The sequence below is a fragment of the Cyprinus carpio genome, chromosome B4 (assembly GCF_018340385.1).
Source record: "Cyprinus carpio isolate SPL01 chromosome B4, ASM1834038v1, whole genome shotgun sequence".
NCBI classification, from domain to species: Eukaryota; Metazoa; Chordata; class Actinopteri; order Cypriniformes; family Cyprinidae; genus Cyprinus; species Cyprinus carpio.
In genome coordinates this window covers 13634722-13651454 of record NC_056600.1, presented here as the reverse complement: position 1 = coordinate 13651454, position 16733 = coordinate 13634722, and the positions used below count along the sequence as shown (strand labels likewise).

Here is a 16733-nt window from a genome sequence, read left to right as displayed (position 1 = left end):
AGTGAGGCGGCGTTGCATAATGAAAGTGGGACCCACTGTGTTATGGATCAGCCCTGGTGTATTAGACGCAATCTCACAGCTACGCCGTCCACATGTGGATGGGGCATGAGGTGTAAGCTTTCTCATAACACAAATAAAGCTGCCAATAAGCTTTGAAGTCTCAGAGGATGCGCCAAAATGTTCTCACAGAGCTTTTCTTCCTTTTTAACTTTGCCGGAGGATAGATATTTGGGATTTTTTTGAGGGCGGTTTTTACCGGGGTGGGGCTTTTATGTAGTTCACTACAGTACCTGATGGTTTTCCCGTAAGTGGAATAAAGAAAGAAGTTGTTTGCTGATGCTCTAGTTTCACACACCTTACAACAAATAGCAATAATGAGTCTGAGGGTACAGCACTGCGCTGTGGCCTGAAAATGCACACTTATAGATTCAGATAAATTTGAGAATAGTTTAATTGGTTAATTTTACACCAACTACAACTGATAGGTGAATATAAACCAAGTTACAACCAGATCTGTATTACCAGCTCATAGACTGGAGTTTGTGACTTTTGAGCCAATCACCTGAGCTGCAGATAAATTACACGTTATGACATCCTAATCTAAGCTAATTGGCTAAGTACCGAACCCTTCACTAGCTAGCATCCAGTGCTGTGAAGTCAAAGTCAAAATAAGGAGAAAAAAGTTCATTTAATGCTTTTTATATGCACCGAAAAGTGTTGTGAAATCTCAGTGGTGAAGAATTTTGCTTTATGTAACTACGTGAAATATCAAAAATGTTCTGATTAGCTGTGAATTAGCTGTGGTGTCTTTACAGTTTCACTTCCAGTGTCAAGTACAGAGTTTATATTCTATTTTTTGTGTGTGTTCTCGCAGCAACCTATATTGCATTTATCTTTTGATCAATTATTCAGCTATGGTTGCGCAGTCCAGCCAGAGAGCAAGTTATTTTGCTTTCTTACAGCATTGCACTGATGTTTATTAAGTTTGAAGCATCAAATCTGCAGTTTATAAGGAGGAACGCAAAGTCCTTCTTAAAATAAATAGACCAAACTCCAAGCTACTTCCTAAAAACAAGTACTTTGGAAAGTCCAAGTTGTCCTTGGAGTTTTGGTTGGAGTGTTTAGTGTTGATGTTTCTGTGCAGCTGATTAAATCTTGATTAATTGATTCATTTTTAATTGTGTTGGTGAACAAAGAGAATTTTAAGTCAGTCGGAAACATCCCGTGTTGCGCAACTAAAATAGATTTCAAATTCTGCTTCATATTGGTTTTGAAGGAAGAGGTTTTATGCTGTTTTACACATGCAGCCCTTGACTGCAGCGTCTGCACAGATCAGATCCTTCAACATTACAGTCATATCAGACCTGACATCAGTCAGTTGAGCGTAGATCTCCTCCTGTCGTCTTAGCTAGTGATTTTACACCACATTATCAGGGTACAGTAGTCATGTCTCATGTCTAACTTGTATTATTCTGTTAACTGTCACAGACATTGGCATTTTCGAGCCACTCCAGCATAAGACTTTGAGCAGTTAAGACTTTTCACTTGCATAAAAGCAAGATCTATCGTTCCGTGTAGGGTGCAGGCGTCATGCGAGGACACTTCCGGGCCCTCTGCTGTTTTATCCTGTGGTGTTTTGAAGCTTGGATCCAATCAGCGGCCTGGTGCTGTGCTAGGTGATGTTTTTCTTTTTGCCTTGTTTTTCTTGTATTTTAATCAGGGGGGGCCAATCAGCGGCCTGGTGCTGTGCGGGATGTGACAGGGCTGCCGGTCTAATGCTGTTGATCTGCCTGCTGTGGGTCCTTATGTCACTGTTGACAGCGGCGAGCGCTGAGTTAGACTATTTTATATGATCACTTTATGAGATTACACTGGAATGGATTTGATGTACTATGCGTCACATGCATGCTTTACTGATTTGAAATATATTGGATTAAGGAATTGTATTCCTTATTCATATATATGTAAAGTGGAAAGTTTAATGGCCTATTTCATGATGGTTGTCCAAGCTTACTTTTTTTTTTCAAAAATTTTTTAAGTTTTATTCTGTAAGGATACCTTAAATTGATCAAAAGGAGCTATAAATAATGTATAATGTTGCAAAAGATTTCTTTAAAAAAAAATCCTGTTCTTGTGAGCTGTCTATTCATCAAAGAATCCTGAGATAAATATATCACGTCTCCACAGAAATATTAAGCAGCACAACTGTTTTCAACATTGAAAATAATAAGAAATGAGCAGCAAATCAGCATATTATATTAATTTATGTTTGTTGGTGTGACACTGAAGACTGGAGTAATGATGCTGAAAATTCAGCTTTGCATCATAGGAATTACATTTTCAATTGAAAATTGAAAATTAAATTTTCAATAATAAATTAGAAAATCATAAACTGCAAGTAAATGCAGTTTGTCTGATTACGAACTTTTGAAAGGTAGCGAGCATATAACATAAATGTATACATAATATATATCTATAGTTTGTAATTTGTAATATCTATAATTGCTTTTAAAGCAAGATTGCATCTTATATAAGAAGTGTATGTGATCGAGTCAGCCTGTTTGTTTCCTAACGGTTGATAAGTCGACTAATTTTTTCACGCAACCCACCGACTAATCAATTTTGACAGTATGTAATTTTGCACAATTTTACTGTTTAGTCAAATCACATTGTTCTCACTAAATGTTCCATACTGCATGTTCCACAGTTTCATTCTTGGTCTGGCATGTCTGTGGGTTTGTGTGCAAGAATGAGTAGGAGTGTGTGAGAACGCGTGTAGAAAGTGAGAGAGAAATGAGAGAAACTGTCATGACGTCTTTTTTTTTCTCCTTGTCTTTGTATTGGAGGCTGACTTTTTCTCTTGATTCCTTCTGATCCCCACATAGAGCTGGATTCATGCCGCTGCATTCCCTTATTATCATTGGTAAAGGCAGAAATGTGACACATCCCTCATTGGCTCATCACATCCTCACTCACAGTCAAACCTCACAGCATTGGTCCAGCACGCTGCTGTATATCCTGCTTTACCTTGCCTCAGAGGCCTGCTGGATTTTTACACATAGCACCAGCACTCGCTCCATAGTTGCTAGGTAACTGGCAGGCTCTGGTTCATTTCCAGTTGTCCCCTGGTTGGGAGGCGCTGGTTATAAATGGATCTGAGATGGATAACGGCGAGCTGGAGTTGCAATTGTGGATTTTGGACTTTTTTTTTTTTTAATTTGTACGTGTTGAGTGTGTTTTGGTTTTGATGTTGATGTTTGTTGTTTTTGAATGAGGCAGCATGCAGCATTAGGAGCGATGTCTCTCACCGACCTGAAAACCGCCAATACGAGTAATGAAAAATGAACAAATTAGTGCTGTTCCAAGCAAATCCGTGTAGACCGATAAAGTAGCCCCAGAACGCAGGAGATCAGGAAGATTTGTGGACACATTGTACACGCACGTATACTAGACCTCATTACATTCACTGTGTGGGTTGTGTTGGCTAGTAATCCTGGCAGTAAAAACCTGTTATGTCTGCGGTGATTGGCTCTCTACATTCCGTCCGCTGTAGCAAGGCAGACACGCCACATGGTATTTAGCATTTTACGAAAAAGATTTTATGTTTAAAGTAGTGATGCTAAAAATATTTAAACTACAAGCAAAAAAATAGGAAAAAATAAACTAGTTAGTAATTGAATGAACTTGATTTTGAGAATGTTAGCTGTTAATTTATTCTCTTTAAAGCATGGACACTAAAATATTAAAACTAAAAACAGGGAAAATATACCAATTGTCAGATGGTGAGCTTGGTTACTAGCTAAATATTTCCTAGGACATAGAGTGTTGCATTGTGGGATGGAGGTAAAAAGAGGGGAAAACAGAGTGTGCGGGTGAATAAAAGAAGGACTGTGTTTCCCCGGTCATTAAAATCCAATGCACGAATGCTGCTGTAAGCACAAACAGTACTGTATTCACATCCTCCCCATCAGACAGGCCTCTGCGCCTCAGCTCCCTCAATTAGGAGGAACTGCTCATCCATACCACAGCTCATTCTGAGCTCTATTGCTTATGTCTGCTGGTGCCTCAAGCATGAGATCATAGAGAGTTATGTGGCTGAGAAGTATTGCTCTGGCCTGAACTGACCTTTAAAGAAGAGCTTGAGCTTTGTGAAGACATTTTACGTATGGAGTTTTAACCTTTCGTTTTACAGTCTCCAGACGGCATTCGAAGCCCATATTACTCAGATGATGTATTTCTGAGTGAATTGGGATGGTCAAAAGGCTAAAAATTTAAGACGGGACTTGATTGGATTGCAGATTGTGAAAAGTGGACATTATAAAGGAAAATAAAGCAAAAAAAAAAGCCACAACCAATATTAACTGGGATTTTGGGTATTCATGTCAACCAACATTAAATTGCTTTAACAATTTGCAGTATTTCAGAAAGGGTTTTGTTATTTATTTGGTATTCATTATTATTACCTTGCTTGAAAAAGTCTGGTTTAAACCAGCCTAGGCATATTCGTAGGTCTTAGCTAGTTTGGTTTAATTGTTTTAATGATTTCTCAGTCTGGCCAAACTGGTGTTTAGTGGGTTTATTTGGGTGGCCAGCTGGTCTTTTGGCCTTAAATATGTAACCCTGGACCACAAAATTAGTAATAATGGTATGGTTTGTTAGGATAAGACAAAATTTGGCTGAGATACAACTATTTGAAAATCTGGAATCTGAGGGTGCAAAAAAAAAAAAAAAAAAAAAAAAAAAAAAAAACTTCAAGAAAATCTCCTTTAAAGTTGTCCAAATGAAGTTCTTAGCAATGCATATTACTAATAAAAGGTTCCATTTTGAAATATTTACAGTTGGACATTTACCAAATATCTTCAAGGAATATGATCTTTACTTAATATCCTAAAGATTATAGGCATAAAAGAAAAATGTCTAATTTTGACCCATACAATGTATTGTTGGCAATTGCTACAAATATACCAGTTCACAAATGAATAGGTGTCCATAACCCCTGTAAAACCAGCTCTCAGACCAGACTGGCAAAACTAGTTCAGATCAGCAAACCAATTAGGCCTTTTTAAAATGTGTTTTTCGCCAGGTTGGTCTCTTTGGCTTATTTAAGTTTTTGCTCACTTTTAAAAATCCGTTTTTGTTATTTGAAATAAAACTGAAATAAAACTTAACTTTAAAAGAAATATTACTTTGTCAACTAACTGAAATCAAAGTACTAAAATGATTAAAGCTGAAATAAAATAAAATAAAATAAAGCTAAATAAAAATATAAAAATGAAATAAATTTCTAAATATTAATAAAGACCATCACACTTTAGAATAGGGAACACGTATTTACTATTAAAGAGTTTGCCCTCAATAAACTCATAATTAGCTGATTATTAATAGTTAGTAAGTTGGTTGTTAAGTTGGAGTTGGATTAAGGGATTTAAAATGTGATCATATAGAGTAAGGCATTTATATGTGCTTTGTAATTACTAATAAACAGCCAGTATGCTCGTAATATGCATGCTAATAAAACTGCAAAGTTGCGGTGTCGAGCTATCTGGGGAAGTGAGAAATGTTTTAGGAGAATTAACCACTGAATGTATAGTTGTCTCTGCATATTAAACTGCTTTAGAAAAAAAATGTGTGTGTGTGTGTGTGTGCATCAGTCCCTTAAAGTACCTCCATGTCAACAGTTTGTGTGCGGCTGGTGTGGAGATTGCATTCCTGCCACTGGTCCGCTGAGGTTAATCCCTCTTCAGACCTGCTTCCTGCTCACTTTCTCAAATCTAATGGGATTAACTGTCATTTTCCAGCACTGCAGCAATTATACCCACAGAAAAGAAGAGACTTCACGAGACTCCATTACGCATGAAACGGCTGAATGTTTTTAACAGCACTTCAATTATTGTGTAAAAATGTCAATGGTCTCTGGTTTGTGCTGTTCTCTTTTTACAGAGCGCCCAAATCTTTCCCACACTCTGTGATTTTCTTTGTCCAGTGAATGCACAATGAGGATCTGCCTGATTAGGTGTCAAATAGGCCTAACCAACTGCATTAATTTGTCGCAAATTAAGATTTTGGATTTGAAAGGTCGGCAGCGTGCTGTCAGATAACTGCAGTTGCACTTTATTGTCCTCTAATGCAGTTGGGTGTTTCTCAATCAGAGTTTACAAACTAACAGCTTTCATTCTTTGCCCTTTAGACTGTCTTTCACAGTAGAATTGCAGTTTTTATTCATAGGGCCAGATTTACTAACAGCTTGTGCCAGCGCAAACTATCTTTTGGCATTAAAATAGTACTGTCAGGATTTACTAAGGATGCACAGTGAAGAATTAGCACTGAGAAAGGCGTGTACACAGTTATTTTTGCACCTGACCTTATTGAATATTCATTTGTAAGAATGTCCCTTTCAGACATAAAATTTATGGGAGGAGAGTATTAATATGAATCACGCTACACGGTTTACTAATATTTGCGCTTGTCAAATTACTGGTGTTTGCGCCATTATTTATCGCCCTAAAAAATCGTGTCTTAAACTATAATCACCTGACGAGCATCGGCTCTGATTATTTGCAACTACACTAATTTCCGCTGCGCTTGGTATATTGCGTTGGTCGATATATAAATGAGATGTTGCGTCTGTGTACTTGAATTTGCGCATTGTCAGTAAATCATCCACAGACATTTCCACACCCATCGGCGCTGTTTTGGAATTGTGCTTTCACGCTAATTTGCCCTGTTTAGTAAATCTGGCCCCTAGTATTTTATTTGTAGGCAAATCGTAGACTAAAAGAACATATTACAACTTTTATATTACAAAGTTTTAATTGTAATTTTAGTTTTGGATTTAGTAATTATGTAAAGTGCTTTAATAATTATTTTTATTTATTTATTCATAGTTTTTAGTAAAAAATAAAAATAAATTTAGTAGTTCAACTTTTACAATTTTTATGTATTTATATTTGATTTAATTTTAGTTTTATTTCAATTCATTCAAAAATATTTTTTTAATATTTTGCTAACACAAATTTATACCACCTACCTTTTTGTAGTGTACCGTTTGCATTTGAATGTAGCATTAGCATCTAGCATCTCTTACCTTTGTAATCACTAGGCCTCAAACATATAATATAAAGTTAACAAATTTGCTTAAACTGAATTGAATTGAATTGAATGCAGCAGTTTGTGCAAGAGTGGTTTGATGAACAGTTAGAACGATTCATTTTGCTCAGGTTTTTTATTTGCTCATCTTTATTTTTAGGTTCATACACTGTTAGTGTTACCGAAAAAGAACTGTTATTGGAAAAGCTGAAAGAGAACCATCGCAAAGTCTTTTTCAATGAGCTTTTAGTCAATATTAGCTTAAATATTTCCCAGATGCCTGAAAATCTACCAGAAATACCATCCAGGCACCTTTGCCTTTACTATTTTTAGTGCACTATGAATCCTAATTTTACATACAGTACAGTTAGAATGTAAATTAGGATGCAGCTCTGGTGATCTTACACTGCAGTCAGCATACTGTACCCGGCGGTGCAGTTATGTTCGCGAGTCACAGTGATTAAAACACATGGCTGCTTCTCTTTATCACCCCTGCTGCATGTGTAATACGAGGCTTATGCATATCATCTGAGCGCCGCTCGTGTGATAGAGCAGTTTGCGCTGTCGTCCGGTCTGTACAGTATTTCTCCATGGCACGTTGCATCTCCACTGCAGCCTGCTCTACACATTTGCATTTAAATTAAATTCAATCTCCTCTGCTTTTTACCATCATGCAGTACGGCAGTGCTGAACCTTACACACTCAGCATCCTCTCTTTGTTCATTTCATCCTGTTTTCTCTCCTTTTGTTTGTCCGTTTCCTGCTGCAATGGCATTCAAGCGGGAATATAAATAGCTCATATTAACTTCTGCATATCTGTATTCAGATTTAAAGACCTATTGATGCATGCTGGCTGCAAGAACAGCGTGAGCATTCTTAAGTTTGCCTCAATCTGATTGGCTGGCTTTACTTAGTCTTTACAAGGGCTGTATCCAAAAAAGTCAAAATACTGGCAAGGTTCATGCAGTCAAAGGTCTGTACAAACTTTTGTAAACTCTGCTACATCATTATTTAAATCATTTTTAAATAATTATTTACATGTTATGGCTGTTATTAAAATTAAATTGCATTTTTAAATAAATAAAAATCAAATAAATATTATAATATACAGTATGAAAAATGGATATTCATTTTGAGATTACATTTAACAGTATTAGTAAGTTTTTATTAAATTTTTTTTTTTTATTAAATAACATTTTTTAATTAAATTATTAGTGTTGACTTTGAGTGTTAAATGGAAAGGTAGTCTAAATATAAAAAGAGGAAATGAGCAGTCACAGTTAAATATATAGTAGGCTATCTGTCAATGCAAAAAATCAAATAAAACTCACATATTCACAGATAACCAATATTGTACTGACTGTATTGTTTTTTTGTTAGTTTTTTTAGTATTTCAGACTAAATACATATGAATACTTTATGTGTGTTCAATATATTTTTGACATTTTTTAATAAATTCTAAAAAATTTGAGATTTTGATATTTTAGATATAGATAGATTTTACATACTTTAAATATACATTTATATAGCTATAGATAGATATAGATGTAGATATAAAATATAACTTTTAGATTTTTACTGTATATCGGCCAACCCTACTAAGAACTGAGCAGGAATAGCCTTGGCCAGAATAACCTACAAAGTGGACCAGACTTAATGTCCATAGTCAAAAACGCAAGTCTGACTACTTCAGACAAGCATAGCTGTGTGTTTGTGTACTTCATTTCTAATGTGAAACCTCCAGGCACGTTGAAATCACATTTTGTGTGGTTTAAACTCCCAAACTGGCAAATTATCTCAAGCAGACTGTCTAATTTCAGCGAGCACACATCTTGCTGTAGTCCTGAAGGGTTTTCCGTCCAGTTCCAGTCTCTGTTGCCCTAACCACCTGTAATCTGGCCAGCGTGGGCCTGAGGGAGAGCGGCTGCTGGCTGCTTCCGACTGGCTTGTTTGTGGCATCTCCAGAGGGTTTAAACAGGGTTAATGAGCCTCTGGTGCACACAATCCTAAACCTCCTTACACAAATCGATTTTAGACACGAGACGCTTTAAAGAGAAACACAGGGGATCATTAACTCAAAGCAGTAAAATGTGTGGCTCCTGTAAGTAGTACTGCCCATGAAGATGGAAGCATTTTAGCTAGTATGAACAACTGTTTAACCTGCAAACATTTGTTTTCTTTTTTTTTTTTTTTTTTATTTTATTTTTTTGTTTTTGTTTTTGATTTTGAATTTGTTTTTTTGAGGTATGGTTTTGGTTGTAGGTGCTCACAGTTGGTAACTGTGTGAAACTAACAGAATTTAAATATGCATATTGTTCTTTCACACACCTTCACACAGGAATAAAAAAAGAATTTGCTTGACTACTTTTTTTTTTTTATAACAGTGTCTCCATACCAATCAGTAAACATTTAAAATGGTCTTACTTAGGTCTGGAAAGTTAAGTATAATATTTTTTTAAGAAAATGTCAAAAAAAATTACAAGCTATAATAATAATAATATATCATCTGCTCTAAAATATTTAATTGGCTAAATAAATGCCACCCCCCACCCCCACCCCATGAATCATTCAAAACACAAATTAGTCTGAATTAATTCCGACCATTAATTTACCAATATATGGGGAGATTAGTGTCAAAATTATTGTTGGAAATCCTCATTCAGCAGTCATAAACTGGGAAGGTCATGAAAGAGTCCTGCTCCTTTATCTGCAGGTCATAATCTCAGCACTGGACTGTCAGTTCCGGACACTATGCCGTAATTGAAAACCATGATTTGTGCTGAAAGGAAATAGCCTCCCAATGATTTGATTTTCCGGTATAAAATAGTGGCGATCATTATAAATGAAGCTAGAGAAGATTGTTGCTATAGGGACAGGAATGATGCAGCCAATGAGAAGCTACCATGTGTGTTGTGACTAAAGCAGCTTTTTAACATGCATTTGATGCCTCTGTGCAACCTGGTTTACAGTAATGGCTCAAATGAGTGACAGAACAGTGTTTATGTATGCTCATTAATTAAGATACAGTATGTTTGTGTGTGTGTGTGAGAGAGAGAGAGAGAGAGAGAGAGAGAGAGAGAGAGAGAGAGGAGAGAAGAGAGGAGAGAGAGAGAGAGAGAGAGAGGAGAGAGAAGAGAGAGGAGAGAGGAAGAAGAGAGAGAGAGAGAGAGTGAGAGAGAGAGAGAGAGAGAGAGAAAGCATAGAAATGCGGAAGAATAAAAAAAAGGAGTCCTATAGACATTATATGATCTTTTTGTGTTGTGTCTCTTTTTTCCGTCCGTTCCCATCAGATTTACCCCGGGTTCTCTTTAGGCTTATAGACATTATTGATCTTTTTGTGTTTGTGGTCTCTTTCCGTTTTCATCAGATTGACCGGGGTTCTTTTGGTGAAAAATGTTAAGTTGCATAGAACAGACAAATAAAAGATAAAACGGCAGCATGATTTATTTGCACATGATGTCTGTGTGGTTTAAGCACCCGATTCACTGAAGGAATTATGGAAAGAAGCCATATTTGCAGTGAGCAAATTAAAATTAAATTGAAATATGGCAGAGTACATGGTTAAAGTCAGCAAAATTCATTGCAAACCAAATGAGAGTTCGCATTTTCCAATGTAATGATCCAAAAAATGCTGAAGCAAGTTACATTTTTATGAAAATTGATTAAAACATGTATTGACGCATTTTCTTTCTTTCTTTCTTTCTTCTTCATCACAGGATTACAATTTTATAGAAGTTTATAAAAACATTAATTTATTCATTGTATTTTATTTTACATCTTTAATTATTATTATTTTCATTGTTATTATTATTATTATTATTGTTATTATTTCTACTACTATTATTATTATGTGCTGGGAACACAATATTTATTAAAAGCATTTTATTAATTTTTTAGCATTTTTTTATTGCTTTCTTTACATTTTATTAAAGCTTTTTATGTGAATACCATCCACAGATGAAATAAAACCAGGAAGTGTCATTAACAAGCAAGTTTATTTTGATTTAGTATTGCTGTGAAACTTGGTGGTGAGATGATGAGATTTTTGCGCTGTAATACTCTGCACAAAAGTGACAAATCTGTTTAGTAAATTTGCCCCAAATTGCAGAGGACACTCATTTTTCTTGTCTCTTTCTCTCTGTCAGGTTCTTAAGATTAATTTGATTGGCCACAGGAAAAGAATACTCGCTTCACTTGGAGATCGACTGCACGAAGACCCTCCACAGAAACCACCACGGGCCATCTCCCTAAGGGTGAGTACAAATCCTCCTCTTTCTCCAACAAAATCTCCCTTCGCACTGTCTGTTATCTTTTTACTCACCTAGTAACGATAAATGTAATGTTCATCCTAAATGTCATCCATTATGCTGTATTTGTATTTTATGTTTTTTTTTGTTGTTTTATTGTTGTTTTTGTTGGAGAGATGAATTTTTTTAAGATAGTAGATGTCTGTTTCTTTGTGTGTTCTTTCTTATCCGATGGCAGTCTTATGCCCTGAGCCGCTCCAGGGATTAAACTTGATCTTCCAGGCTGGATCAGACAGCTGCTCTCAAACTGCAAGGCCTCCTTAGCCTCTTTTCCAGGAGCCCAATCGATGCAAAAGCCAGTCCAGAGCATCAAAAATCCACAGCTTATATTCCTTCTTAATCAAAGGACGAGGACAGTCTGATGTAGAAACAGTGGGCCATATGACTAATTCAAACACAAAGCAAAAACAGGCACACAGCTAGACCTCCTATAAGAAAGTCCCTCGAGAAATCATTCCCATTCATCTCAAAGGCAGTTGCTCTACTAACCAGCCAAAACCTTTTCCGCAGGAGCCCACCGGGAACCACACTCCACCTCAGCTGTCCCCGTCTCTGACTCAGGCCTACCCCAACGCCGGCTCCCTGGACGTCCAGCATCTCATCATGCAGGCCGACGCCAGACGCAGACGCAACGACAACTACTTCGAGGACGTGCCGCGCTCCAAACTAGAGAGACAGATGGCACAAGTCAGTATGGTGAGTTAGTGCACTTGCATTAGTGCACTACTCTCCTCTGTCCTCCTGTTTTGGTGTGATCAATTGTGCTTCATGCACCTTTATGTCTGGATAGCATCTCAATAAATCAGTGTTGTGGCGTGTTAAAGCGTGTGTGCATTGAAGATTGTGAATGTGTCGTGGCTGTCATCTCTCATTGTGAGCTTATCAGTGATGTGTGCGCCTGTGTGTTTTGCAGTGATTGTGAATTGAATGAGTTATTGCACCAAACGTAATAACAGAAGGTTACAAAAACCCTTACGTCCTCTTCCTCTTTAACACTGTATCAGTTTTTCCTGCCCTGCGGCTCCATATATCCTCACAGAGGGAGAGAGAGAGACTAAGAGAGAAAGAGGGAGAAAAAGGCTTTAGACCGAATACAAAGAGCTGAATTGAGCTGCTTAGCAACTACACTGAAAAAACTTGAAGAAACAATTTTCACTCAGAAATTGCTAGTAAATTTCACAAAAAGAAGCAGCAAGTAACATTGAATTAAATATCATATTTTGAATTTGAAAAACAGAAAAACCTTGTAAAATGTAGTCTGAAAATCTATTATCAATTTAAAAAAAAAATCAGGAAACTATCAAAAAAAGCTAGAAAACTATACTGTACATTTATTCAACTATATATTGAATGTGCATTCTGCTAAGTTATTTTATTGGCTTTCATTGGTTATTTTTTAAATCCAGTATAATTAAAAATTAGTTAATTTTAAAAAAGTCTTACAAAATTATTTGATATTATTTAATTAAATTATTGGCCGTTTTCAGCCAAGTGCATCCAGAATTTTCGATTTCAGCCCAGAATTTTCATATCGGTGCATATGCAAAATTTTCCCCAAGTTACGCAATACAGATGACAACATTGTCAAAATGATTCCCTTTTACACAGATTCGCTAAAATGACTAAAAATGCTGTATTATGCATGTCAGGCCAGTAGATGACAGTGTCACTTTGTAAAGTATAGATTGAACACATAAAATGTATGCGTGTGACGCCACATTTTCACAAATTCACATTTTTTGTAGTTGTATACAGAGAAGATAACAGAAAACATGCATTTTGAAACTCGTTTTCTGAAGTTTGCATCTTCAGGCCCCCAAAACAGCACTGTCGTGTAAATGAATGACCATAAAGCATTAAAAGCTTTCCCTTTTAGTTCAAAACGGTGTTGTGTATACGTACCCTATGATAATCGTAGATGTACTTGATTAAGTGATAAAGAATTTAAAAAATACATAAAGTAAAAAAAAAAAATACCATCAGTTTTTGTGATTGTAACCTAAACACTGGACCTTGATTTAATTACTTTGTTTTTCCATTACCCTCCTTTTCAGCAAGGGGAATGGTGCGAGCCAATCACATTACGGCCTTTCCATACGAACGAGGCGACGTCATCTACGCCGGTGCAGTACTGGCAGCACCATCCAGAGAAGCTTATATTCCAGTCATGTGACTATGAAGCATATGTAAGTGTGGGTGTTAAAAGTGATGAATGATGAATGTTTCTCAGATAAAAAAAAAAAAACAAAATACTAAAGGAACCAAAAAAACACTTTAAATGCGAGCGTACGAAGAATATAGATGTGGATTTGGCCTTGGCGAGCTCCTGTTAGCCATCAGATAGCAAAAGAGAAAAGCGAACGTGAAAGCTATCTGTGAGTCCTTTAGTTATTCAGTGGTGAATAATGGTGTTTTAACCTTCAATCAATACAGCTTTTTCAGTTCTCTCTGGGCCCGAGCATTTCTAGTATTAGCTTACATAAACCCACTCTGTTTCCTAGCAACAGCCGTGTAAATTTGATTGGCTTATTCTCCTGTGCCAAAAACACTGATGGAGTTTATGAACAGAATCCATGCGTGTAAGTGTGACTGACCCGCAGAGGCCAAAGGTCAAGAGTTTATTCCCAGTGTGGAGCTGTGAAGGAACGGACCGATCTGTGGATCAATGCTTATTCCACTAGAAGTAAAATATGTAGCAAAATTAATTGATATTACACTTAAACAATGATGTTCCTGACTCTCATGGTGCTTTAAGTCAGTAATGAGATGCTTCCCTGTCAAACATGAACACCACAATTATTATTCTTTTATTTAAAACTGCTATTGTTTTATCAAATGCTAAAACATATGAAATCTAAATAAATATAATTAAAAATAAAAATGAAATGAAACATTACAATAAAATGAAATGGAATAAAAAAATTAAAATGATAAATATAAATATTTTTTTTAAATAAATGTAATAAATAATTAAGAATTACAGATTAAAAAATTGTATGCTTAAAGGGATACTCCACACCAAAATTAAAGTTTTGTCATTAATCATTTATCCCCATGTAATTCCAAACCCGTAAAAGCTCTGTTCGTCTTCAAGATATTTTGGATGAAAATCGGGAGGCTTGAGACTGTCCCATAGACTGCCAAATAAATAACAGTGTCAAGGTCAATAAAAAGGTATGAAAGTCGTCATCAGAATACTCCATCTGCCATCAGACGTGCAATCTGGGTTATATGAAGGGATGGGTGCAGTTTTTGTTTTTTGTAAGCGAAGAAAACAAAAATAACGACGTTATTCAATAATTCCTTTTTCAACAGTCTCCTCTGTGTCTCTATATATATATGTTTTTTTTTATGTTTCATGCAAGAAGGAAGGATGCACTGTTTTATTTCAAATCAAAGCTAAATACATGTAGAAACAGCGCATCCTTGTGGCACGGCTGACACAGACGAGCAGACACAGCATACGGTAATATGGAGAGACACAAAGGAGACTGCTGACAAAGGAATTGTTGAATAAAGTCGTTATTTTTGTTTTCTTCGCTTATAAAAAGTGTTCCCGTCGCTTCATATAACCCAGATTGCACGTCTTATGGCAGATGGAGTATTCTGACGACGACTTTCATACCTTTTCTGGACCTGCACTGTTATTTACTTGGCAACTTCTATGGGACAGTCTCAAGCCTCCCGGTTTTCATCCCAAATATCTTAAATTGTGTTTAGAAGACAGACGAAGCTTTTACAGGTTTGGAACAACATGGAGGTAAGTGATTAATGACAAAATTTTCATTTTGGGGTGGAGTATCCCTTTAAATTAAACTACAAATACAAAAGTAATTGAGGATCTCGTACCTGTAGGTGTGATACATGGTCTAGAGTGGATTTGGAAATAAGATGCAGGTTATTTAATGATTGAAAATGTGACCGTAGCATGGCCTGTCTGGGTTTTACAAAACACTGTCACGCGTCCTGATGGTAGATGCCAGATTGCTTTCATGTGAAACACAGCCCGCTGGCTCTCAAGGTTGTCCTTGTCCGATACCCAGCAGTGCAGCGTAACACTTCATCAGATCACAGCACTAACTAAGCTCTTTCCGACCAATCTCTTCCTACACACTTCATTGTACACAACTGCATTTCCATTCAGTTATTGATTTAGCTGACAGTTGTACTCACAGTGATGGACAATCTGTGCACACCTACCATTGGGAAAGAAACCCCTGGAAATCATGATTCTGTTTTACATGTAAAAGCTTGTGTAAAACTAAATAGTTAAAATATATAATTTATAAACTAGCTTTTGTGAAAACTAATTAAAAAATATATATAAATGTATAGTTATTTTACACATTAAATATAATTTAAAATAGTAATAAAAATGTATATAATAGTATAAAAATATCTAGTTTATAAATGAATAAGATTTTATTTTTATAATAAAATATTAAAATAATTAAAATGATAATAATAATATATACATAATAGTATGTCAAATTTCCAATATTATTAATACTATTAAAATAATACACACACACACACACACACACACACACAACACACACATATATTATATATAATATATATATATATATATATATATATATATAAATGTTACTTTTTTTAAATAAAAATGAATGTGTTTCTCAGTTTCTGATTGTGTGTGTTTGTTCTGCAGTATCTGGGCTCTATATTGGTGAAGGAGTTGCGCGGTACAGAGTCCACGCATGATGCCTGCGCAAAAATGAGGGTAAGAGTTGTGTCGCCATGGCAACCACTAAACGATCTGTCTAGTCATGCTCCCGCTGCCCTCAGGTCACTATGACACACAGTCATTGACAAAACAGGAAATTTCTCTGTTCTTAAAGGACTACGTGAGAACACGGTGTACTAGAGATTAACACGCACGCAAGGCAATGTGAAGAGAAATAATATTAAGGCCAATTACGACTCTTCTCACAGTCTCATAAATAACCTACTTCCCACAGCATATGAATGCAGTGACCTCGCTTTACCTCAAAGTACACCTCCTCTTACTTCAGTGCCCCCCGGCCGTCCCATTCTCGTGAGATTATTCAACACGGCAGGACAGTTCGGCCGCTCTGTTTTTGTATGCATGTAAAACACCATCTGTTCTCCATCTCTCTCCTTTCTGATGAAACCCAGAGAACTTGAGACCTGCCGCCCCTTGCTTCTCCACAAACACATTAATACATTCAGAGGGTGTAAATTTAGGTCCTCCGTCTCGCGCTCTTTTTTTATGCAGAATATTTTGACAGGTACGGAACAGCAGAGACCCGCCGATGCACAGGAAACCGCTGACAGAGAGAGAGCGAGGGGGGAAAT

The 16733-nt window shown here is 36.3% G+C and overlaps 1 protein-coding gene across 7 annotated transcripts in view; it reads left to right on the top strand.

The window, feature by feature from the left end:
- LOC109097362 (ankyrin repeat and sterile alpha motif domain-containing protein 1B) overlaps positions 1–16733 on the top strand; it is a 167829-nt gene that overhangs the window by 140844 nt on the left and 10252 nt on the right. For 5 of the 7 annotated variants that reach the window (XM_042722083.1, XM_042722082.1, XM_042722086.1 and 2 more), the window contains 4 exons: positions 11232–11339; positions 11904–12089; positions 13448–13579; positions 16066–16137. In XM_042722083.1, the coding sequence (XP_042578017.1) occupies positions 11232–11339; positions 11904–12089; positions 13448–13579; positions 16066–16137 (498 nt within the window). The remainder of the gene's footprint in view (positions 1–11231; positions 11340–11903; positions 12090–13447; positions 13580–16065; positions 16138–16733) is intronic. The other 2 variants (XM_042722084.1, XM_042722088.1) reach the window with 1 other exon arrangement.